This window comes from Xenopus tropicalis, chromosome 3, assembly GCF_000004195.4.
Source record: "Xenopus tropicalis strain Nigerian chromosome 3, UCB_Xtro_10.0, whole genome shotgun sequence".
Classification (NCBI taxonomy): domain Eukaryota; kingdom Metazoa; phylum Chordata; class Amphibia; order Anura; family Pipidae; genus Xenopus; species Xenopus tropicalis.
In genome coordinates this window covers 96,883,956-96,910,574 of record NC_030679.2, presented here as the reverse complement: position 1 = coordinate 96,910,574, position 26,619 = coordinate 96,883,956, and the positions used below count along the sequence as shown (strand labels likewise).

At 36.1% G+C, this 26,619-nt stretch overlaps 1 protein-coding gene and 1 non-coding gene across 5 annotated transcripts in view; both read right to left on the bottom strand.

The window, feature by feature from the left end:
* The window catches only part of trpm1 (transient receptor potential cation channel subfamily M member 1), a 79,650-nt gene that overhangs the window by 34,322 nt on the left and 18,709 nt on the right, over positions 1-26,619 (bottom strand). For 3 of the 4 annotated variants that reach the window (XM_031899152.1, XM_031899151.1, XM_031899153.1), the window contains exons 2-14: positions 17,220-17,299; positions 15,375-15,570; positions 12,326-12,539; positions 11,478-11,602; positions 11,002-11,173; positions 10,215-10,389; positions 9,953-10,076; positions 4,684-4,756; positions 4,075-4,175; positions 3,381-3,551; positions 2,833-2,967; positions 1,580-1,630; positions 739-879 (exon numbers count right to left, since the gene is read on the bottom strand). In XM_031899152.1, the coding sequence (XP_031755012.1) occupies positions 739-879; positions 1,580-1,630; positions 2,833-2,967; positions 3,381-3,551; positions 4,075-4,175; positions 4,684-4,756; positions 9,953-10,076; positions 10,215-10,389; positions 11,002-11,173; positions 11,478-11,602; positions 12,326-12,539; positions 15,375-15,570; positions 17,220-17,299 (1,758 nt within the window). Of the gene's footprint in view, positions 1-738; positions 880-1,579; positions 1,631-2,832; positions 2,968-3,380; positions 3,552-4,074; positions 4,176-4,683; positions 4,757-9,952; positions 10,077-10,214; positions 10,390-11,001; positions 11,174-11,477; positions 11,603-12,325; positions 12,540-15,374; positions 15,571-17,219; positions 17,300-19,980; positions 20,279-26,619 lie in introns of those variants that run through there. The other variant, XM_031899154.1, reaches the window with a different exon arrangement.
* Positions 10,653-10,757, bottom strand: mir204-1 (microRNA mir-204-1). Its single transcript, NR_049693.1, has one exon. It is a non-coding gene; the product is annotated as a microRNA mir-204-1 (primary transcript).

Genomic DNA, 26,619 nt, shown 5'->3' with positions numbered 1-26,619 from the left:
TGTAGTGAAGTCACAGGTTTTTGCGCCATTTACGACCGTTCAGATACGAAAATTTCGTAACTTTAGGATCGCTACCACAATTTTTCCTACAAATTTTTTCCTATCGTACATACACTACGAAATTCATACTTTAATGAATGGGCCCACTAGATATACCTATATTTCATATGTCAGCTTCATACACTGCATATATTAGCATGTTCACTGGTTGAATGAGATATGCTTAAGTGATCAGCAGTTTGTTCCTTTTGATGACTCCTGTACCAATTATTCTCACCATGGGCAAACTTCTTTTCTATGTGCTTTAAATGTTAAGCACACTGACAACTTATGCTATGTAATTATCTGCATTTATGAGAAATATATGTAATATTAATTTATTGTTTAATGCCCTGAAATCCTGTGAAAAGAAGGGCACTGGGAAGATATCTGTTCTGGCATTCATATGATCATACTTAAACATGCTGTACTTGGTTTTAAGCCTTATGGGGGTGTATTTATTAACGTTGGAGACAAACATCAGCGGTGGTGTTGCCCATAGCAACCAATAGTCTATTATTTAAGAGGCTATTAGGTAATAAAACAAATAAATTAGAAACTGACATAACTTAGAGCTTACTAGAAATATTTCAGTATGACTAATTAAGGTTAGATGGTTCATACAGCTCAACTAAAAGTGCCTTTCAGCTGCCCTTGAGAAAACATGGCACTGATACACAAAATTCATAATGTACTTACTCTCTTTGGTCCAAATAAGTTATTGTAAAGGGTTCGGAAGGTTTTTCTTGTATAGTGACAACGGTAAGCCCCACCCATGAGGTATTCAAGCACAAGACCAATATCAATCAAGCTGACATGATAATCAGGCGGAAGATTACCCTAGCAAAAATAAAGGAATTTCAGGATGCAGAATACAATTCACGATATTAAACAGCACTCTACTGTACAAAGAATGTACTGTACAAAGAATTTAGAAAACATTATAGCCACATTATGATAATGGTCTTCCCATGGCCTAAATCGATGGCACCCCAAATTTTAAATATATTGTATGGTTTATTATATTGGCTCAATTATAATATCTGCTGTTTGTGTTAAATTAATGCTGTGCACATAACTCACATGATAGGCATTTCTCTTGCCATGCATTATAATATATACCAGAAGAAATAATTAAAAAAACAGACATTCACCTCTATGTTAACCCAACCGAAACCTCTAGTCATTCGCTGAATGAGAATGAATCACAGATGAACAATGAAAAAGCAAGGAGGAGATGTTACGATGAAAACTGAGAAACAGACAAAGATTAATGCAGAGAATAATGTACATATGTGATGAGATAAAGTGATCTGAATGTTAACTGCAGAGCGGATTTAACTGAGATGAAAGATATGTTGATAGACATAGATAAAAACACCAACAAAATATTTAATACATAGATGCTAGATATATTTCTTTACTTGCAAAGTAATTATAGCATATCTTTTTGCCAACATTCTAGTTATTGCTGAAATAAAATATTTTGCAACCCCATTGTTAAAATGTGTTCAGAGTGCTTTCTGTGTGCAAAACCTACCTTTTTCACATCTCTTACAATATAATGTAGTGTATTTGGGGGCCCCAACCTCTAAAATAAATAAAAAATTGTGGTTAGCATAGAAGATCCTGATAACATTAAGCTGTATATAAACGTTTACTCTTGAGAGCCCTGTGTGTTTTATTAAGAAATGGCTTGGGGCTACTAGGTTCTTGTATGTCCCCAATAGTCACATTAGGGATTTGATATGGAGTCTCAGTCTTAACATCAGGTAAATGAAGGATTTAGTTGGAGAGGCTCAACATATTGGATACCTTTTAGCTAGAAAAGGTGAATGACTGTAAAAGCAGTAGTAACTGATCTGACTGAAATTTTAAGGACAAGAGTTAATGTAATTCCTCCATGTGTAAACTGTATGAAGAATGCCTGCAAGAAAGTATAAATATTTAATAAGGTTTTCAAAAGTTTAAGAGAGTTTTTCTCGTACTCACTATAAAACAGCACTATTATATCATTAACAGCAGTGACACACTGTAAAGACACTTGGAGGCAGATTTATCAAAATTCAATTGGATTTTCGTGGATTTTTTTACCTTGAAAAACCTCACAAATGAAAAATGCACAATTTTTTAATTACTGTTTATTAACAGATATGAATATAAAATGCGTGAATGAATAAAAATGTGTAACAAATACAAATAAGAATACCAAAACCTCGAATTTCTCTTTTTCGTAAGTAGTTTTATGCACTTACAAATGGAAAAAAACACAAAACCTCTAAAACCACAAATTAAACAGAAATTGTTACAAATTGCCTAGGAAAACTCCCATTGACTTCCGCATGACCTCGACGGCTTTTAGATGCCATAGTTTTGTATTAGAGTTTTTTGTGTTTTTTACACTTTTCAAGTAATTAGTTTTCAAGTAATTAGTAAAATGCTCATGAAAGTGAAAAAAATATGAAAAAATATGAACATTAGTAAATCTGGCCTTTGGTGTACCATTGAGCTAGTCATTAGCCTGTAGGTCATAGGACATAGATTGCCCCATCTGTCCTGGTGTGGTTACACAAGGGGGCATATTTAACCAAGACCTAGGGGCAGAAAAAATCACCCACTATCCTATGAGAGTTTTGGAAGTGTATTTATCTCTATCACCAACTGATAAATATGTCTCTAAAATTGCCATGGGATGCAATAGGCATTTTTCTAAAAGTATATAGTATTGCAAAGTTCTTTTTTGTTTTGACTTTTAAAAAAGCTTATCAGAAAAAAAAGAATGTTCATACTTACTGTGTTGTAAAGTTCTTCTAGGCGAGGGATTGTTAGAAAACGCTGCATGCTGACACCATTTTCAATCAAAAGCTTTACAAAATCTACCCTATCAAGGACTAGGGCATCCATCATGGCTTGTTCTAAAGAACTGACCTTGAAAAATCCATACATTAATGGTTAGCTTGAGGGAATTATATAAAATCGGTTTATAATAGTATTTATATTGCATTAGCTGTCCAGAATTGACCACTGGATACAAGCTGATTTTGAGAAATAAATTGAAGTTAAAGGGAAGTTAGAGCTTCATTATTTCCTGTCAGGTGATCTCTGATGAAGCACACAGACTATCACAAAATGTTGGCTGAAGGTAATACATGTAAAAAGGCAATATAGACTGATATGTATATGCCAATTTGGTATGATTTTTTAATAGTTTACTTATGATATAAATGTTATGTTGGTTAAGTATTTATTTTGAAGGTATAGCTTTCTCACAGAGGGAGGGATATTCTGAATCAAAATATACTGCAGTGCATAACACAATATAATTTAAATCAATAATATACCCAATTAAGTAGCTCAATCTTCCTTGGATCAGTTTCTTCTGCTGGCTCTTCTTTGCCCTTGCCTTTCTTTTTACCTTTGCCCTTTCCTCGTGTTGCTTTAGGTTGAGCAGCAGGTGATTTCTTGTCTTTATCTTGTGTGGTCCCATCAGCTGCTGTAAGGCTTCCTAAGGGCTTTAACACAAAATAAATTACTAAGGTTTTAGCACAAGGCTTTAAAAAGAATGGATATTTAAAATTCACTTTGATGGAGCATCTAACAAAATGGCCTCCCGCTGCAGACACAGTTAACACTGCTACATACATACTAACATACTCAGGGCAATCTGCAAATTCAGAATTTGGATTCATGTTTTTAAACCATAATGCAGTTTTTTTTTTGCAGAATTCTTGCATAATTGTGGATGCACACACGAATTACTGGCAGGTCCAGGCTGACTGTAGGTCCAGTGTTACATTGATGCTTGTAATTCCTAAGAGCCGGTTGAAGGAGTGTATTGGCATTTTCTGCAAGTTTAAGGGAGCAAGTACCTTAATGAAAAACATCAATGAGCACTCCGTTTGGCACCCATTTATGATCTTGCCACATTGAACCAGTGATCATAATTGAGGCCAAGATCTAGATAACACTAACTAATAAGACCTTGGTGTTCTCAATCATTAGTCTGGGCTCAGTGATTGTCTTATCATAACTTACTGGCCAGTGATGTCCAAACACGAAAATCTGACTGCGTGCGATATCAACACGGTTCCAGGCCAATGCCAAGCTTAACTGGTCTGGAGCAGAGGCATTTGTTCCTTAAATTAAACAGATAATTTAACATAGGATCTATGAACTAAATACATTAGTTAAATAAACTTTCTGTTTGTGAAAATGGTACTTTGCTTGAGAATACTGATAGGGGCAGTATATGTTACTATGCTTTCCCTTTAATATTCAGAAATAAATACCAAACTATAACTGCATGTTAGTATTTATATAAATCAATAGATGTGTTGCTTGTCACTATCAAGGTATACCTGGAAAGCTCCAGACATAAGAGCAAACCATGTTTATAAAACAAGAAAGGGTGCTGCTCTGTTCAGGTCTATAAAGGGGTAAGGATTATGACATTCAACTGAAAAAAGATATGTAACTGCCTTGCAACTTGTGCAACTGTGTACTAAATGGAAAATTTAAAAAAACTGGAACTTTGCTTATGTTATTTTCTTAATAAGGTGAATTAATTCATATTTTATTTTAAACCTTGATTATTGCTGCCTAAAGTGACTGTTCAGACCAATATGTATAGGCAAACTTGCCTACCTTTTAGAAGAGCTGTTAGGATGGCCATTTCAATATCCTGCTGACCCTCTGATCCCATACGGAACACTGTGATCTGTTTTGGAGTTAAATAATACATTTGTAACCTTGTTACATGCTGAGGGCTACCAACCAAATGTTACACTGAAAATCATGTGGTGAACCCATACAACTTTCTATGACTTTATGAGTTGTGTTATACTGTAACTTTGCAGTTACAAGGACATTTTTTACCAATACACAGAGCCTCAAGGAAAAAAATCTATTAAAGGTAGTAAAAGCTGGGGTCTTTATTAACAGAAAACCGCAAGTGTGCAATTTACAATAAATCAAAAGGGGCTGATAAAATGGAGTATATAGATAGAAGTACTGATAGAGCAATTAACGCTCATCCTCAATAATTCTTTGATACATAAATATAATCAACAATCAATCATACTGCCTTCATTATTTTGTTGTGATTCTTGTTATATATATGAATTAGATTTGCTTCCACATAAACTTTATTGGGGTTATGCAATAAATGGCAATAAATTTGCCCAAGAGCAATAACTCATCAGCAACCAATCAGCAGGTAGCATTTTCTGCTGGAAATTATGTATCCTATACACTGGAATTATTGCAGCAGTCCATGGCCTTTGTTGCCTATATAGTTATCCCTTGTAGCTCACAAACGCCATGGCTTACTGCATTTTACTAAGGGGCACATTTACTAACCCACGAACGGGCCGAATGTGTCCGATTGCGTTTTTTTGGTAATGATCGGTAATTTTGCGATTTTTTCGTATTTTTTGCGATTTTTTCGGCGTCTTTACGATTTTTGCGAAAAAACATGAGTTTTTCGTAGCCATTACGAAAGTTGCGCAAAGTCGCGATTTTTTCGTAGCGTTAAAACTTGCACGAAACGTCGCGCCTTTTAAGTTTTAACGCTACGAAAAAGGCGCCACTTTGCGCGCAAGTGTTAACGCTACGAAAAAATTGCGACTTTGCGCAACTTTCGTAATGGCTCCGAAAAACTCGCGTTTTTTCGCAAAAATCGTAAAGACGCCGAAAAAATCGCAAAATTACCGAAAAAGTCGCAAAATGTTCGTTTCCAATCGGAATTTTCCAATTCGGATTCAAAATCGTGTCTTAGTAAATCAGCCCCTAAGTGTGACAATATGTATTCACAGTGAAATTTCAGTGGGATGGCTGAATCCTTCTAGAAAGACAACAGTGTGAACTAGAAAATACATTCACAGGCATACATCTCATTCTGAATTTACTTTCTGGTTCCTCTGTGTTCTGTTCATTTTGCCCATGCTCCACTTTCATTTTGCTCTCTGAGTCCACATTACAGGTGCTAATAGAATCAGGAATTAGTTTATCAGACAGCAGTGTTATGCTCATTTGTGTTTAATATATTGTATATTAATACTTTCTATTATTCTAATATTCTATTATTTCCACTAATGAACAGAAACTGCCTTGCATAAGGACTTGAATAAAAACATTCAGAGTAATTTGCTGAGAATCAGACAGATAATTGTAATTGCATGTATACAAATGACCTGACATGAATTATTTAAGCACAATATAAAGCTGATGTAGAAACATCATCTCCTTCACATTGTGTATGGAACATTAACTGGAAAATGCAATATATTTACTGTATAAGTAAGGTTTTATATAGCTGTATTTGGGTAAACTCACCCAAATACATTTATGCTCCACTGGATACAAAATCATTATTTATTTGAATTGCATAGCTATACGTTCAATTAAGTATTAATTTAGTATAAGTATTAATTTCTGCCATAAGAGGAAGGTGTGTCTAGTTTGTGGAATGACATGGGTTTTAATTGGCTGTATAAATCTTTCCATCTTCTAGCATGATTAGATGAAATTATTAGTATTATTGGTATTAGGAAAGTTTTTTCTCCTAATAAATGTAACTTCTAGAGCAGTTTTGTTTGATTTGTGGGGTATGGCATTATGTTATACACTCTAGGGCTCATTTATAACCTCAAGAGCAGTGGGCAACTTTTTCTCCACAAGGAATTGTGCCTAAAACCATTTTCATTAAAGGGATTCTGTCATGATTTTTACAGTGTACTTTTTTTTTCTAAATTACACTATTTACAAAGCAAATAATTCACTCTACCATTTAATTGTAATATTGGTGTGTAGGCAGCATTGTGCCTGAGTCTTTTAGAAGGAGCCAGCGCTACACATTAGAACTGCTTTCAGGTAATCTATTGTTTCTCCTACTCCCATGTAACTGGAGGAGTCCCAAGCCAGACTTTTTTACTATTGAGTGCTATGCAGTTGAGGTGTCTGGGAGCTGCAATCTTGCTACTTTCCTATTGTTCTGTTGATCAGCTGCTGGGGGCTGAAAGTGGAGCGGGTGAAATCACTCCAACTTGCAGCTCAGCAGTAAAGTGTGACTGAAGTTTATCAGAGCACAGTCACATGCTTTTAGCACCCTGGGAAATGAAGAATATGTCTAGCCCCATGTGAAGTTTCAAGATGAAATATAAAAAAAAAATGTGTGTGCTTTTAAAAAACAGATTTCAACGCAGGATTCTGCTGGAGAAGCTCTATTAACTGATGCATTTTGAAAAAAAAAACACATTTTCCCATGAAGGTATTAATTTAAAGGTACAAAATGCACTCAATGCACTTTCATTGTGGTCTGTGCTTCCTGCATTTCATTCTGAATATGGCACTGCTCTTCCCATTGACACAGAGCTATTGTTACCTTTTTGCCATGCCCATTGCATTTGAAATTGCACTTGTGAACATAAATGAGCTGTTCTGTATCGCAGTACAGGTACTTATGATTTGGTTCAACCCTCAAACCAGACAATCCTCATGCTAGGAGAGGCAACTTGTCCACATCCACCCTTTCATTAGCAGATGCTCAGTGTATGTTTTTAATACAGATCGTATAATTTGTCCCCAATGTCTTATTTGAAAGCTGGTAAACTGATTATCAGGTCTCTTTATCTAGTTGACATCCAAGAATATTAACGGGATAGCGACAGGTGTTTCACTTGCCATACAGTTATTCTCGTTAACCAAAATCCTTGTACAATTTTTTATACATCTTTATGATCATAGGTCTGTTAGGAAAGGCAGTACAGGCATGGGATCTGTTATCCAGAATGGTTGGGGCCTGGGATTTTCCGGATAAGGGATCTTTCCTTAATTTTCTCCCTAACTTTAAACATTAAATAAACCTAATAGAATTGTTTTGTCTCCAATAAGGATTAATTCTATCTTAGTTGAGATCAAGTACAAGGTATTGTTTTATTATTACACAGAAAAATTAAATCATTTTATAAAATTAAAATTATTTGCTCATAATGGAGTCTATGGGAGATGGCCTTTCCGTAATTTGGAACTTTCTGGATAACAGGTTTCTGGATAAGGGATCCCATACCTGTATATGGATTATGGCACACATGAAGGAAAAATCAATGACTGGTGACAAGTGATGGACACAATAAATGTTCTTTATTAGGAAAACAAACAATTTTATTTTCAACTCTTCAGTTATGGAAAATAGCTCTTACTTTAATGCTGTGTCTTTGAGAGTAATATAATATCATAATGTGGGTGCGTCAATTAACTAGTCAGATAAGCACAAGCAATGCCACAGTATAAATGCATACAATTTAATGTCATAGAATTGGGTATTAGTTATTTAACCAAAATGAAACATATACAATGTATCCATTATATGTGTACAGTATTCAATTTCTATCCAAATATGATGTGATTTCAGGGAAAAGTTTTTCTCTTGCCTTATTCTAAATAAAATACTTTAAATTCTGATTTATCAGTGAAGTCTTATGTTTTTGTACTTAGGTAATATCTGAGCTATTTAGTCATGCTTAAAAACTGAATTGTGTGTGCAATGGAGCCACATTAGTGCATAAAGTGCGTAAGAAGTAAATCTATATATATTACTAATGTGGCAGACAAATTGTTTAACTGCATACATTTAATAAAAAGTACTGCAATATTATAAAGTGTCCTGAATTAATGATAAGTAGCAGTAAAATCAGGAATTTTACATGTACATATCTGATGGAATAATGTGGGCTCATATAGGCCAGCAGGTTTTCTCATTTAAATACATTAATTTACTGTAATTTACAGAATTACCAATTGTGTTGTATAAATAAACAAAACAAATTTGTATTTAGAAAAGAATCTACACACATTCACACACACACACATAAAAACAAACAATTCTTTTCTCCATTAATTGCTTCCTAATATATTGATGGCATCCTGTTGCATACTAAAACGTATAGTTTCATTCATATTCTCACTGCAGGCATATGTATAGTCAGGGCCACCATTAGAAATCACGGGGCCCCTCACAACAAGTGACGTCACTACGCATGGGGCGCAACCTTATATAAGCGCTGATGTACCGGGGAACACCAGGACGTAGCAAAGGACATCAGCAGTGAGAGGGCCCGGAATTGATTAAAGGGGGCTCGAGCTAGGAAAACTCTAGTGCGGCCGGGCCCCCTTTAAAGTTAAAAACATCCGGGCCCGGGACAACTGTACCCCCTGTGCCCCCCTGATGGCGGCCCTGTGTATAGTTACAGGGTGATATGCTTGGGATGAACTTTAGATGTGGCTCTGAGATAAGATTCATGTAAGGAGTCATAATGGGAAGAAAACATGTTTATTAAAATATTACACAGTACATAGAAAAATGCTATTGTATCATCAGTTTCTGTTTCAGCAGAGCTAGCTAACACAGCCCTGAGTTAATGTTAGAGATGGAAAATGGGTGTTTAAACAGTAAGTCAAAATATAAAAAAAGTTCCATCAAGTTCCATCTCCTAGGGGAAATTCATATATCAAAAAAGAATTTGCAATTGTTTGGAGTAAAAAAATGCCATACCACATCAAGTCAGCAAATGTGTACATTACTTGTATCAGTAACAAAAAACAGTATTTGGTTCTCTTTTTCTCCTAACGTAATTAAATATGATATAAATTAATTTTGCATTATTGTTTTATAAATAGTATATATGTGAATATGTGCTTCTAAAGGACAGTTTTAAAATATAAAACATCCCCTGTATTTTCTCAATAGGAGTTTTAAAAATTGTTTGTCTCTATATTATATACATACTGTATATATATATATATATATATATATATATATATATATAGACTCTGCAAATGCATTCATTGTTACATTTTTACAGGTATGCTAAATTAAGTGCTATTGAATGTGTTCATAGTGACTAAACTATCTCACCAGTTCCTTCTTCTTCATGCACTCCATCAGAACCACTAACAATTGGTGAGCCTGGTTGCGACTGTAGTTAAAAGTTTTCTGAATGGTAACCAGAAGCTGGTCACGGAGGGATTCGCTAATTATCCTAAAAAAATAAGCACCAGAAGGAACAGAGTATGAATACTTTTCAAAACTGGTATCCATTACTAGAATATTCATTAGCAAAGTCCTGAGAAAAAATATAATTAGATGGAGAATTCCAGTAAATAAAAGAAAATTTTACCCTCCTTCCTCAGAATACTTATGTGCAAAAGACATTATATCTGAGGCTCGGCCACTACCGTCGCAAACCACCACAGGGACAGGAGGTTCTTCCCGTAAACATTCCAGTACTATTGTGATGACATTAGGACCTCCTTCGACGATGAGAGCAACCACAGGCACACCCTGGCCTAGACCTATGGCACAAACACAAATCTGTCCAGTTATACTGGCACTTCATATATAAGCTCTGTTTATAATATGATATGCATATTAATTTCAATTCATAATAAAGTCTATTATGTGCAAAAAAAAAATCAAAGCTTCTAAATCATAACCACCTCTTTATTGCTGGTACATTAAATAAAGCATTAATAATATAAACTTATAAATAATATATAAATGAATAAATATACCTATGCAATCCATCATTCTTCCATCATTCACCATGCATGTGATGCAAGAGGTAACATCTGAGCATCCCTTTGCTGTCCCTGCCTCTCCAGCATTCTCAGGCATAGGATGACAAAGGGAAGCCCATGGGTCACAATGTCGAAGTCCTCTATTGCATTGAGTATAAACCATAAGGTGGTTATAGAACTGCACCCTAATCCTGTGCATCTCCAATAGTGTTACATGTTTTCAGGGTCTTTACTACCCACTACTTCCTGCTTGCCCTAAACCCAACAATATATGCATCATAAGAAACATGAAGACTATGTTAGGAAACAAGTTCTCCTGTTCAAATATATTAGTGCAATTATAGCCCTTCAATATAAACCATCTGCAAAAACAAGGTTCCTACTTACGTGTATTAATTTTTTGGAGAGAGATGTGTTTCTCTAACTGGCGCCGTAATTTCACTTCTGCTCCATACTTCCCTAATGTTCCATTATCAGCTAGGATGAAATGTGTATGACTACTATTTAGCACAGAAAGTTTACTAAGGGGGTTTGACATTGTTTGGTAAGGTTTTGTTACCTGTAAGAAATGAGCATAAATACAATGAGGCACCTATATTTTACTGGGTTCACACAAAAAAACAAACAGTAATATTAACTGAGATGGTGGTCTTCCCAATGTACAGTTTTCATGAATTTTCTAAAATCCGCTCCCACATCCACATTCAGCAATAGCATGAAGTACCTTGAGATTAATCAGGTGACATGCTAACTGCTGCGACCATGATTACCCTTGAATATAGTTCATATACCATGGGTTGTGCCCATAGAACAGATTTATAATATAGCCTAGTCACATTGTTTTTGCCCAACTGTATTCTTACATCTTTTCCAATAAGGTCCTCTTTGTTTTCTACAATCCCCCATGGTGCAATTCCTATGGCACATATTCTTCCCCTGGATTTGGAAGAATGGTCTTTCAAGGCATCTCCAACATGGCGTATAACTCCTGCAGAAATAAGAGGCACAATAATAAGTAAAATGTTTTGTTATTATCTGTAAAATGGGTTTGTATTAAATACTACCCCACTATCTTCTCCCTTCCTGTTTGTCATTTGTTAATACTGCCTTTATTTGCATGTTCTGTTATAATGGCCTTTTCCCTCATAGTAATCTTACCCTCACTAAATATTTTCTTTCCCTCTCCCCTTATGTTAATTGTATTGTAGCTGGAGAGCCCTGTTAATGTTGTGGGTGTATAATGTTCAACTAAAAAAGTGTCATCTAGTGACTAGTCTGTGCATGCCCCCTCCAAAAAATTGCCTAATAAAGTTCATAAATTGTCTATTTCCAGTTGACAGTTAGACTAGTATTCCACATATTAACCTAAGGTAATGAAATAATAATATATTTCAGGTTTGGTTTTTAGGAAAAATGTTTTACTGTATTCTACATCCTTTTAATTTTAAACTGAATTGGCACTTTCAAGTTAGAAATGCAGTTGGGGTAAAACCTATAGTGGTGTGGCCTATAGATGAGTACTAATGGGAATAAAAGTGGGTGTATTAGGGCTGACAATGGAAAAGGAATACAATTTTAAAAAGTATTCTTTAGTATGTGGAATTGAACAGGTAGCCCCTAGGAAAGGCAATATGTATAAGTAACAAAAGTCTAATGCTTGGGAATGCTACCTTGATACTCATAAAACATATAGATTGCATTGGCTTCTTACCTGTACTTACTCCTCCAGTGAATATCCAGGCCCCAGTAGTCATGGCAGCTTTGATTAGGCCTTTCCCAAATACTTGCTTCAACTTGGGCTGCATTTCAAAATTTTGAAGCCCCCCGTGCACTGAAATTAGAAGCTTTGGAAGTTCCAGTTGCCATTCTTTTACCATGAGGTGAAGCAAAGAGTCAGGCTTTGAATCATAGGACACGCGAATATACTGAAAACAGAAAATGCAATAATGTCAATACAAGCCAATTCAAGTAATAAAAAGTTAAATAATTATTTTAAATTTTCTTATACAATATAACCAATGGCCATTACAGAAAAAGAAAATAATCTCCGTATTAAGATAAATAAACTCAATCATCTTTAAATACAATCATTTGTTTCTGTTTTACCAAAGGGTTAGTTTAACTACTGGCACATTGAGACTGCCCTATAACAGTAAGCACAATTCATCAGTTTTTACTGTTCTTAGTATGGGGGTGAGTTGGCACACCAGTATACCCCAGCACAATCATTTAAGACAGATACTGCTTTCAATAGCAATCACATTTCGAAATAACTTTAATGCCATTGAAAATTTTTGTATATCTGAAAGTTGCTTAGAATTGTGTTTTCATTCATTGGCCCGTTACTGACATTTATTAAGAGCACCGAACAATTATAATTGCTGCATATGGAATGTTTACTTCTAAAAAGCTCAGTAAATTCTTTGGGAGTCAGCTAGAATGAGGCCATATCTTTCACACAAATAGCACTTAATTGATGTATTTCTGTTTCAAATTTCCTGGAGACGCTTTCTCTAGCGGTGATATTGCCTTTAGCAGGGATTGAGTAGATGCAGATAAGTAAAGTTCCATAAACATAACACATTGTACAGATGGTCTTCGCTCCAGCTGAATGTGCATCTTCTGAAATGGGATATGCCTTATCAGCCATAGACACTGCCTTCATACACTTTTTCTCCATCCATTTATATTATTAAAAACATCAGTTTATTACGCTAGGATTGTGTACAAGGCATGGATATACTTTAAGTGTAAATATATGATGTGTAGTTATTACAGAATCCTAATCGTAAATGTATTCAGCATGTCATCACATTAACAGACAGTAATGTACAGTGTATAGTTACATATTTTCATAGTAAAGTTGGGTTGAAAAAAGACCAAAGTCCATCAAGTTCAACCCCTCCAAGTGAACCCAGCACACACATAAACCTATCCTGACCTATCTATACACTCACATACTGTGCACAAACTATATATACCAACATCGATAGTAGATTTAAGTATCCCAGCATCCTTGAATATTATCCTAATCACATTAACAGAATCTGCCATCACAAGGAAGGGCATTCCACAACCTCACTGCCCTGAAGTGAAAGTTCAGTTCCTCTGATCTAAAGGGGTGGCCTCTAGTTTTATGAGAAAACAGTAACCCTCTATCTGTATATAATTTCCTGTTCTTCATATTGTATTTAAATTACATTGAATGTGAAATATATAGGGAATAATGCACCACCTATTGTAAAATATAAGTATAATAAATATAAGTCCCATAGATGTTCCATGACTATATAAAAGCATGATGCCAGAGTCTAAGTGCTTTTATACAGGTTATTAAACTCCTGTGTAACGTCCAATATCCACATACTTTACAAAAAGGGCAAGGGGGTATAATATTTATAAGGATATCATTTACAGGATATTTATGGTTCGTGTATATTATATCCTTAGTATTTATAGTATAAGTTAGGGCTATCTTGTAGGTTAAACATATATATATATATAACTGCAAGAGCAATTGTAGTGGTGTAATTCTGACTGCAGAATGAGGCAGCACAGAGTTTCAGAGGTGTGATATGGCGGTTATCTACTTGCCCAGAAGGAACCCTTTAAATTTACAAAGCAAAGCAATACTTTCTGCTTTCCAGATGTTCCTTAAAGGGGTTGTTCACCTTTGCGTTAACTTTAATATTCATATATTTATGATGTAGAAAGTTCTATTCTAAGACAATCTGCAATTGGTCTTCATTTTTTCATTATATGTACTTTTTTTAGTTATTTTACTTTTTCTCTGCAGCTCTCCAGTTTGAAGTTTCAGCAGCTATCTGGTACCAATTACCCTAGCAACCAGGGAGTGGTTTGAATAAGAGACTGGAATATGAATAGGAGAGGGCCTGAATGGAAAGATGGCTTTAGAATAAATCTGTGGCCTCACAGAGCAATTGTTTTTTGGCTGCTGGGGTCAGTGACCAAAAGAAAGTGAAGAAAAAGGCAAATAATTAAAAAACTATGAATAAATAATGAAGACCAATTGAAAAATTGGCCTTTCTACAACATACTAAAGTTAACTTAAAGGAGAACAACCCCTTTACAGAAAAATCAGTAGTTTCCATCACATAAAAGCTCTGGGAAACCCTGGGTAACTGAAGGGCAGTGAATGTTGTGTTTCTGTGTGGGGTACACCCTTTCTAACTGTGGTACAGATAGGGAGCACTCATTTGTAATTTAGTAAGGAATAGCAAGGACACATTACACCCTATAAAAGGGCACAGGACTTATATGCTTATGTTATTATGTCCAGAGTTTGAGGCTTTGGATTTATTTTATAGGAAAAGTCATCTATTTCTCAAAATCACTAATAACTGAAGTTAAAGACTAAGGACAGTTACTAGGTCTTATTTGCTTTGCTCCCTTGCTGAAACCAGTTAACCCCCTATTACATTATATTCATAGATTAAAAAATCAGATCCTTATTTAAAGCTAAAATACAATTCGTTTAAAGTGTTTTTTTATTTAAAATATAATAATCATTGGATATGAATAATATGCTATTACAATGATGTTTAATTTACTGTAAGTGATGCTGCTGGCTACAAACAGTGACCAAATCCAAGCAATCTCTCCTTCCTTTAACTTTAGAGCTGAATTCTAGTCCTACATATGTGAGTGCACAGATGTGCACACTAGGACAAGTTTCTTTAGAACAAAGAGCACAAAGTGTGATAGTTACAGTAAAAAAGGGCACTTCATCTTGATCTTACCATGGCCTTGTTGGAGTGCCCGCCCCCCTGGAACTCCAGAATTCCAAAAGCATCTGTAGGGCTAAGCTGAGTGTGTTTACTGATTGACCATTTTTCAGGCACTGCTTCCAGCTGCTTGCACTCTTCTCCATTCTTGTTACCCGTAGCATTTTGAGGAACTGGGATGTGTTGAGTAAGTAGCTGGCCACAGCAACACCTAGAGATGAATCATGGTCAGATCTCAGCACAGGGATATAGTGTATAAAGTCAACAAATCATATTTATGCTAGTCTATTCTTATTTTACATCACTGTCAAGTTAATAGCAGGACAGAAGCTTTAGCCTCACAAAGATCAGAAAATATACAATAAATATATAAATGGCATATTATTAGTTATCTGAAATTGGGATTCCATAAGCTCTTTCTGAACTACAACTTTCAAATATCCAATGCAGCGGATAGTCTGTAGTTCGATTTATATATTTGTAAATTTCAATAGCATATTTAAAGAAGGCTAGAAACTAAGGCAACAATGTGTCCATGGTAAGTGTTAGAGCAGAAATTTTATTTTTTAAACTTGGATTTCTGTCCTTTTAATGCAGGAGAGCACAACTGTATGTGATCCTGTCCCATCATCTAAATGAAGGATAGGATAGTAAGTAAATGGAAGGGGAGGTGATAAAAAGGGACTATTTTAGCTGAGAATGCTAGGACATAGATGAAGTTCTATACATTGCATATTTCTGATATAACTCACTATGTAAACATGGTTACATGGTAAGGTATACTAACATAAGGGAAGCAGGCTGAACTCTCATTTCCTGTTATAAAATGTCACAAGTTTTTAATTGTTGCTGCATTGCTAAATGAGGAAGTGAGTGAGCATGGGCAGGATGTACTTCGTATCAATCTGACAAACAGAACAGTGATATTTGCTACATGGAAGGCAGTGTGAAAAGTGCAAAAGGGTGTCCTTTATGCACTTTGTCATGCTTGAATGTAAAATTGCTGCAGGTCTCTGTGTTCCATTTCTGCAACTACCCCCAAGTTTAAACCAGTGCCTGCATTCAGCAGTACTGCATTCAGGGGGGGTGGAAGGGAGGAGGCATGTAAATGTCTGACCCCTTAACTTGTGCATCATCAGACAAGTTAGGAAGCAGCGAGGCCACAAGCTGCAAAGGGGGGTCCTGTGAATTGCCAGACCTAACCTTAACCAGAGCTAACCAATAGGGGCATCTGCTAATGCTGAAAGGATGGGGTTCCCTTCTGTTTAAGAAAATAAACTGTTTTCTAACCAATTTCCAAGACACCACTGCAGAGCTTACAATCTTTCTGTAATCACGGGTACGACATGCAATAGGGTCATTTTCATAAGGATCAAATTAACCTGCATGAATGTTTGGTAAGTCTATCTTTGTATTTAAAAAAAGAAACAAAAACAAAAGACAGGAGTACATAGTAATGCAAGCTGACAGCCATTTTAAAACACATTTTGTGTGGTAATTTTACTTATTTGAGAGCGTTGGTGATGGAGTCTGAGACTAGATTAGAAATCATATCCCACACTCGTAGATAACAGTATGTGACTATTAGGAACAAAGGGCTGCTCAGCACACACACCACATGGCTTCGATAACGCTACTTGCAGATAGCAGTTTTTTTTTCCTAATATGATTTAGTAGAGATAAATTGATGTCAAGGTAGAGGGATGTGATAACAAAGCTTCAGAAAAGCTCATATTTTGAGCTAAAACAGCAGCTTGAATTTACAATTTATTGTCTCTGAGTTTTTTATTGATTAAAAAAAACATTTTACTTTTTGTAAAGTGATGTTGCTTTAATTCATATAAGTTTTCCGGTACTCACCTGTTGCTGTCTTTGCTGTTGGCAAGTACATAAATGCATTCTCGCTTAGAAAATGTCTTTTCTATCCAAGCCTTTTGACCCTAAAAAATGCAAGAAATATGCTTAATTTTATATACAGAACGTCTCAGGTGGGGGGGGGGCATATTTATTAAAAAGTAAACAAACAGTTCAAAACCCTTCTCCAAATAGACTTTTCTTTGAGACACAATTTAAGGCATTTTAATGAGCTTAATGGGTTGTGCAAGAGACAATCTGCCAGGATCATTTGAAGATCAGAGGTGTTACTGGACTCTCCTTAAATAAATAAAACATATAAATGTGTAACTTTTATAACCCATTCTGCATAATATTCCTCATATTAATTTACACACATACGTTTAGTCACCCCCCCCCAAAGAACAGGCAGGACAATCTTTGGTTTCAATAATCAAATGAATGCAACAAATAACTGACTTACAGGGTAATGAAGTAAAAGTCACAATATGTACCAGGTCTAGTAACCCAAAGCAACCAACCAACAAATTGTATTTATTCCCCACATATTTTCTATAAATTATTGTGCCTTTATTGTTTGGTAGACCTGGAAAATAATACAATACCATCTATGGGATCAAAACTGGATCTTTTCTAAATATTTGCTCCAGGAACATCCATATTTCTTGTTGGAAACACAACAAACTTTACCATTATCCTGATGTTTTACAGCTGCCCTATTTGTAGGTGAATGTAAATGCCTTTACAAAGGAATTGTGTTATACCTGGAAACTTTATTATTTTAGCATTGAAAGCTCCCCTCTCAAGTCTATTGGTTTTTATTATACGTAAAATTTGCAATGAAACAGAGAAAGAGTCACATCATTATGCACTAACCCATTCCCCAGTAGCAGCAAAAGGCTGGTATGTGACATCTCTGCAATACAATTCAGAAACCATGCTCAGACAGCCTTTGAAGTGTCACTGCCCTTGTCTCTTTAATCTCCTTACTCAAAGCTTGATTATCATCCTGTGCAAATGCTGAGGCAGGCACATACTGCATGGAACTGTATGTCTGTATTTTCCTTGTACATTGTCTCACAGTAAAACATCCCAAAGGATTGCATACATTTGATTCTTTATACCATGTAGTTAATGAGTTTAGAAAAAGAACATTTCCGTTACACTGAAGAATTCAGAAAGGATTATGACAGATTAATTGTAATGCTCAGGCCAAGGGCCAGGAGAACCTTTTTACTACAAGACAAATAGAACATTTGTTAGTGATTTGATCCTACTGGTAAACCTGTTAATTCCTTGTTGATCCCTCAAAGCACATAAACATACTAGGCACAGAGGCCTACAACTACATTTATTAACATCCTGGTACAACAGACAGCACTGGTAACATAAAGCCTTAAATATATGTTTTTGTTAATCTGTATGTGAAATCAGCATTAAAAACACATCTCGGCGCATTAAAGTGTTATTCGTGTTCTAATACTAAATTCACTAGCAATCTGGAAAACATGGCACACTAGTCTGAACTACAAATGAGTACAATTATAATACATAAATGAAAGCTATGAACTATACAGGAATTATTCTTCATAGCTTATTTATATCACTTTTATAAGCAAATGCAATACAGAAAGTAGGTACTTTGTTTAAAGGACCAAAATGGTTGGAAACCTGCTTACAATTACAGTGGTTGTGGTGCCAATTCTGCAGATGGTGTGGTAAGGGTGTGATGGTTGAAAAGAAGCCAAAAAGCCACAGTACATTGAATATTTTGAAAGCCTTTCTCTAAAAAGAAACTGCCATAAGTACTGATAAATGACTCTCAGGCAGACACATGCAAATGACACCTATAAGTCCCTGAATCAAGAACCACTATTTTAAAATTACAGTTACAGTTAATTGGGTTTGATAAAAGGCAATATTCCATCAAGTTCAACCTTATTAAATCAACCCCAATGCATATATACACATGCAATAAATGATAACAGCCTTAAAATTAAGAGGCTTTGATCTCATAGATTACTGTGAGATATTGGGGCATGACTTCTGAGCCTCACCCTTTCTTCTCTGGTTCTTCTGTCTGGTCGCTCTCCTACTCCTTAAAGCCATATACAAATACCTTGCTCTGATGGCATCAAACAAGACTGTAACAGCTGACTGCAAATTTTGATTTACAACTCTTAATATAAGGCTCTATTTGTGCTAATAAACTAGCAGTTCTTGATGCACAGTCAACCACAGGGACATAAAGGAGTCATTTGCAGGTCTGCTCACAACTCTTTAACTGAAGGTTCAAATCTCTCAGTTTCAGTTTTAAGGCAATGCTGTGTGTGAAGCATGAAGTATGTGAATAACATCTGTGTTAAGTTCACTGCATAAAATGTTTTCTACTTCTGTTATTTTTTTGGACCCTATTTGATGAGGTAACAAAATTCTAGCATTTGTGTTATCTTATCAATCACAGCTCAAATGGCAGCTTGTTTTGTCATTTACTATTTAATCTACTAAAATACAAAAGGTATTTAGAGCATTTGTAAAGCAATTGTGTATAATAGATGGAAGATTAAAAAATAATGGCATAGAGAAAAAAAGTTAGTCCAAATGGTAGATGGCACCCTACAGATAATAAACAACTTATTTAATAAAATAAAATAGAGGATTTTCTAATCCTTTTTTCAAGCCAAGCAAAATCAACCGAGGCAGATATTGAATAACCCCTTTTAACTGAAAAACATGCAAGTAAAAGTACATCTCAGTGTGTTCCTACCTCAGATGTCCTGCGCCGTTGCTTGACAGAGAAGGCAGTAGAGCTAGAGTGCTGTCTTGCCTCCTCAGTGCTCTGCCAGGAGGTGGTCAGACTCCCTGAGGAGATGGGGTGCCAGCACTTTAAGAAGAGAATCTCATATGATAAGCATGTGAGCAGTCTCTTTGTTCAGGCCAATCTCATGACTGCCTTTGAAGGTAATCCTTTTGCAGTCCCATGATCAGTCTCCCTGCCCTGAGGGTATTTTCATCCCATGGTGGAACAAGGCACAACAAATCTACTTTGATAATACCCAAATCTCCAATTTGTTAAAAGTTCTGTGTGACTACAGAGAAGGAACTGGAAAAATGCCTGCTTTGCAGATGGAATTCCAAAAACTCTAATCTGAAACTCTACTGCCCTGCTTTAAAAAAATCAACTTCATTTGCATAATTGAGACAATTGGGCATAATGAGCCTTTTCAGGGGTCCTCATTAAACTACCCATTCTTTTTCTAATGGAAAAAGAGGTCACACAGCATTAATTACAGATAATCCTTAAAAAGTCTGAAACTCCAGTGAGACGTATGCATAAAATGCCCAAATATTTCTACAATCATTCTCCGTAAAGTGCAAAAGCTTCCATAATTTCTATTTTTGCTACATAAATTCTATTGTCCTTAAGTGGCAAAAATATTGCACGTTCATTATTAACAAGGTGATTAAAGGAGATCATCTTCTTCCAATAGTTTGTAGCTTTCTGAATACAGAATTCCAGTTTGTCTCACATATTTATCAAATGGCACAGGAAATTTTTCAGACAGAACTAATGTGGCCAAAGCCCTCTGCTGCACACGAGAACCAGTCTAATAAACAATGGGCAAACTTAGGGGTTTTTACACCTTTGAGCACCACTTTATACTCCATATTTTAATACTGATTTTGGTTTGCTTATACCAGTATTAATATTGTGTTTGGTGCCAGATCAAACAATTTTATGCAACCCCAGTGTTGCTGCTGAAATATAGTCCAGTGCCCAGTAATTAGTAACAAAACTATCTACCCAGAAGTACAGTGAGCATGCAGCAAATTCAATATTTGTTTTTGGATTCAGCCGAATCCAGACTTTGCCAAATTCTTGTGATAAGTCAAACAGTATTCTAACCCTCAAATTCATGTGACTTTAACCTGAAAAGATAAGAGTTATACCTGAAAATACCATATTTTCCTAATGTAATTTATGGTGCTCAGTGTGCAAGTGATGCCTGTGCCCAATAATTTAGGAGCTGCGCCTGTTAATAGGTGCAGCAGTGATCAATTTGGAATGTAAGGCAGGAAGGACAGAGCAACAATGAGCACATTTTGATATTTAAAGAATCAGGTTTAACGTGCAACTGACTGCTGGGGAAAATTGCAGTAGTGAAACTTTGCTTACACTTGTAAATGACCACTTGTATTTTTTCCTGTGATTGCCCTTATTCTCTGTTATTGAATATAAATACACAGAAAATAGGAGTGATCATGTTTATCTCTTCATTTTTTGTCAAATGTAAATGAAAAGCATTCTAAATTTTTAGAAAAGCAAACCATTTAACTGTGTCACAAGCACATGTACAAAAGGGGTAATTTATGTTACAGGACACAGTGTATACATTTTCCCTTTTTTTGCAATTGCTATTGCAGAATGGCTGCAGGCCCCTGTGCTGTGAAACAGAGAGCTGTTTGGGTGAGCGCTCTATATAAGAGAGGCAGGTGTGGGGAGCTATGTAGATGAAACCTCTCCTCCCCCTACCTGTCCCCTAACTTGCATGTCATTCAAAAGCACAAGCTAGAGAGCTACAGAAGGTGCAAGCTGCAATAGGGCCACGTCCTAAAGAACAGGGCTCACCATCGCATCCTGGCACCGTGCTGCAGCTTTCCTTGGGGCATAAATGCATATTGTATGAGCACCAATGGATGCACATCTGTAGCACTTGCACCCTAGGTAAATGGTTATCATTATATTTTATATGTTTTTTAGGCCACTGCCTCATACAGAAATACTTTTTTTACACCATTGAAAAGGTCCTGTAAACCATGCAAGCCATATATTATATATCTATACTATAGTGTTTTGCACTTTGTTAATTATGCAGGAGCAGATTCTTAGCATATGCCAGTGAAATGAAAGCCATAGGTTACCCTCACAAAAGCATGTAGCAATAGGAATGACTTTCTAACTTAAAGATTGTTTAAAAACAGAACACAAGGAAAGCACAAGGAACTCATCATGAATTAGCCATAAAAAAGGCTATGTAGCAAAAACAAAGCCATACTGTAGGATGCTTTCCTATCACATTCGCACACAAGAAGGTCAGGAGCCAGTTAACCTGCCAGTATGTCTTGAGTCTGTGAGTGTTTGAGGAAACCCACACAGACACGGGGAGAACTTACGAACTCCTTGCAGATAGTGCCCCAGATAGAATCAAACTTTTGTCCCCAGCGTTTCAGAAGTGCTACTCATTCCCAATGAGTTTATGGGCACTGTTACAAGGGCAATGGCTGAACAAAACTAGAAGGATATGGAGCAGCTTCTTTGTCACTGAGTTTTGACAGGTCAATAAAATAGTGTATTCAGAACTCTAGAACATATTGTACACTCGATGCACTATCTGCTTGAAACACCAGCCATACTTGCTTGCCTCTTAGTAAATACTTAGGGGAAGATAAAAGATGCTTATTTCAAGTGTTTATGCAGAATGGTAATAGCCAGTCTGTGTTTCGGCCTATGTCTATCTATCTATCTATCTATCTATCTATCTATCTATCTATCTAGCTATCATCTATCTATCTATCTATCATCTATCTATCTATCATCTATCTATCTATCTATTGTAGAGAGGTGGGTAAAATCTTTTGCATTGTTAAAACCACAGCAATAAAGCATGCCATATAGGATGGCTGCTATCTCTTCTTTTTAGTGCAGTTTTTTAAAGTCACAAAGACCCAGCGGTAAAATCACCCTAGCATGTATTTCCAAAAGTTGTCAAATATGCAATGACTTCAGTTCTAGCTGAATGCTTTTTGTGCTTTGGTTACCCTTTAAAACAGTCTTGTTACTGTTGACATTTGAGGGCTATGACTCCATACAGCATAAAGTACATTTATGGCCTGCATATATTGTACATACAATAATAAAATAGAAGAAAATTAGAAGTATTTATCTGTAGGTCATATTAATAAGCCAGTGCTTTAAGCCAGGCATTTAGCTAGCTAACCACTCTACTGTGCATTGATGGACAACCTTGGGCAGGATGGACAGCCTTTGGCTGTTAGGGGGTTCTGGTATGTGTAGTTCAGTTGCACAGGGAATACCATTTGCAGATACAGTACCTGCTGTAGAATCTATTAACTGTACAAGGCACACGTCAGGCAGCTATGTCTGACTTTAGAACATGGTGGGAAAATGGGTTTATGCACCATTAATCTGCAGGCAACAGTCAGCCAAAGAGCACAATCAAAGCTCACAGAAATAACACAGATGGATAATAAAGGAAAGACAGACAGAGCTAATATACCCATACAAAAGGTGCCTTTGTGGGTGACTGAGCACTCGCCATGGGATGGTTGAGTTCTCTGTGAGTTTGTTTAGTGAGATGACTTAGCACAATGGTTCTGTGACTCCAAACAAAAACTATTTGCCCTCGGATGTGCTGTGGCCTTCGCAGTGGCTCTCACTGACAAGTTCCCAACAGTACTTGCTGGGAGAGAGGCTTTTAGTACAGGCCAAAGATGGCATGTATCCTGGGACTCTAGCCACAGAGGGACCCTGTGTTATTACCATATCTTTGGGCAAGTTACAGATTTACTATTTGTACAATGTATAATATCAGATAAATATGTTTAGAATGCCTTGTTGAAATTTTTAACCCGTTATCTTAGATCTGCTGGTGAACTACAACTTCCAGCATTTCAAATATAGAAAATATTTGTAGGAAGGGTAAAGCTAGTTTAGCTATACAACAGCTGGAGTTCTGCAAGGTGGACTGCATTTTTAAATAAAAACTTTATCTTCATGACTTATGTACAATTTCAATATATATGTTTAAAACAGGTACTCTTCCTGGAATTCCAGGGGCCACAAAAAAATGTTATGAGGGCCTAGTAACTTGTATTTATGCCACCATCTATGAACTTTATTTTTAGTGAAGATTCTGTTTGTGTGGGGCATAACTTTATTACTTTGTTGTGCTTTTGTACTTGCGAAGGCTCCGAACCCAGAAACACATTATTAAAATAATATTAAGATGTACACTAATCGGCACAGCTGGTCCGGTGGTGCTGTACCCACTAATAGTGCTGATACAGCCATGAAACTCTACTTTTCAGAGTGACCTTAATTTAACTGCAGATAATACAGTATGTTGGTAAGATTATATGCTGAACCTATTTAAAGTACTGAAGTAGTTGCTCATTAAACAGGAAATTAGAAGGCATACGAAGATCTAAATGTTTCTGTATTCATGCTGTTTGTTAACACAGGGGAGCTCTTTTAAAAAAACAAAAAACAGGCGCTAAGACCCATGCTTTGGTCTAAGTTATGCAAGCCCAAACGACAGCTGAACCGCTTTGCTGCTTACATTAGGCCAACAGTGAGGGAATGAACACACAATGCTGAAAGAGGTTTCATTGTTCCTGGGAGCTAGGCGTAATCTCAGAGTTCTTTCATTATTATCAATATATTGTATTATGCAAATCTCAGCTTTTATTAATCTTTGTCCCTAATGAAGTACAATAGAATGCTCAGTTCTTTGCTACAAATTACAGGGAGGTTTTTTATTCCTTTTTTAAGAAAAATGCTGACTGCAGGAAACCTTTATGAATGACGTTCTTGCATAAACAACCTACTGTGGCCTGCTGCTACATTGGTTTTGTCTAGTGTCTGCTTGTGATTAAATGCAGGTAAAGCAGATATTCCTACTTTTGATTGCAAGCTGAATTCAGTATTTTTGTGTCGATATTATACTGGATGGAAGGTACCAGAATTTTACGCTTTCACACCATTTTTCTTTTTTTTTTTGATTATGAGTTAACATCAAAGTCAGCAAAGCCAGCGCCTGTTAGGGGGTGCATAAGGTACTTTAACTATCACATCTGTGCTCTTGATTCTAAATCTAAAACTTAGGGATTCTAATGAAACCTAGGGGTATATTTATCATGCTGTGTAAAAAGTGGAGTAAAGCATTACAGGTGATGTTGCCCAGGGCGACCAATCAGCAATTAGATTTCAACAGTTAGAAAACCAAAGCAAATCATCTGATGCTATGAGCAATATCACCGGTTTCTTTTACACCACTTTTTACACAGCATGATAAATATACCCCTAAGTTTCAAAATGTGTGCAAAATCACTCTTACCACCTAAGGTACTGTACCAGCTATGTAACTGCAGGGTAGCACCGCAGTGTTGCGACTTTCATCCTCAGCTACATCACATCCTGTTTCTGGATCTCATTGCCCAGCAGGAGCAAGGGGAATGGAAGCAAATCTGGTCCTGGCTTCCACTGTGCAATCGTGGTCAGGGAGACAGGAACAAGATTCTTTTGTTGCTGTTGATACACATTATGGCAAGAAAGTGCTGTTTTCACTTTTAGAAAATTAAACAGAAAAAATCCTAATCTCTAAACTATATGATTGGATCAAAACTCTGCTTGTGGTTGGATTATATGTACCCCTAAATAACCTGCTTTTAAAAGCCATTTATAACGCTTTCCCTGACTGGCAAAAGTAATATCTGCAGGTCTTTACTCAAGTGCCACCAGTGGAGATCTTAAAAGAAACTTATAAGGAACATCTTAACCTAGGTTAACAGTTTCATTTTGTCTTCAATCCATATAGTCACTTTTGCCTTTCAACCCAAATTTTAGTTTGAATACAGTATGTCAAAATTGAATAAACATTGTCAGTCATAAGAATAAATCAACTGTATTGATCCAACCAAAACAGCATAACAAGCCATCTTTAGGTTCCGATCTATAAGTTGAGATCCACTCAATTGCCATAGTTGACCTTATAGTAGTTGGGGCATGCATAGTAGATGAATATAACATTAAACAGAAGTTTCACTTCAACTGCTGCCTAACACAAGCAGTGCTTCAGACTGAGTGTCATGCCATGTGAAAAGCATGAGATCAGGGTTATGATGTAAAGGCTTTCAGCCAAGGACATTGAGACTATTGTTTCCCCCAACTAATATGGCCTTTGGGCTACATGCAGTCAGCCAGTGGTGTATGACTGAAATTACACCAGTACTTTAAGCGGTCTTGTGCATTTATTCGTCATGCATTCTAATAAATATCTTTTTTTCAGTCTGATCCTCTCAAACTATTATTGGGCTCTGAGGTCTGGAGACCCACAGCATGAGAGCATATTAGTGGCACACAATTTATATACTCAGAAACAGCAAAAACCTTGATGTATAATATATAAAGATATTTTTTGGCAGAAGATAAAGACTGTTCAGCCTGTGCTCTGAGCAGTTAGTCTATTTTTGGTCCTTGGTTTATATTCAGCATAGACTTGTGGAGATCCCAGATACATTTCAATAGCTAATTGTTTCTAGTTATTCTATATTTGAACGCCTTCAATCAGAGATTTGTATTTGTCTTACACCAGTGCACTTTAAT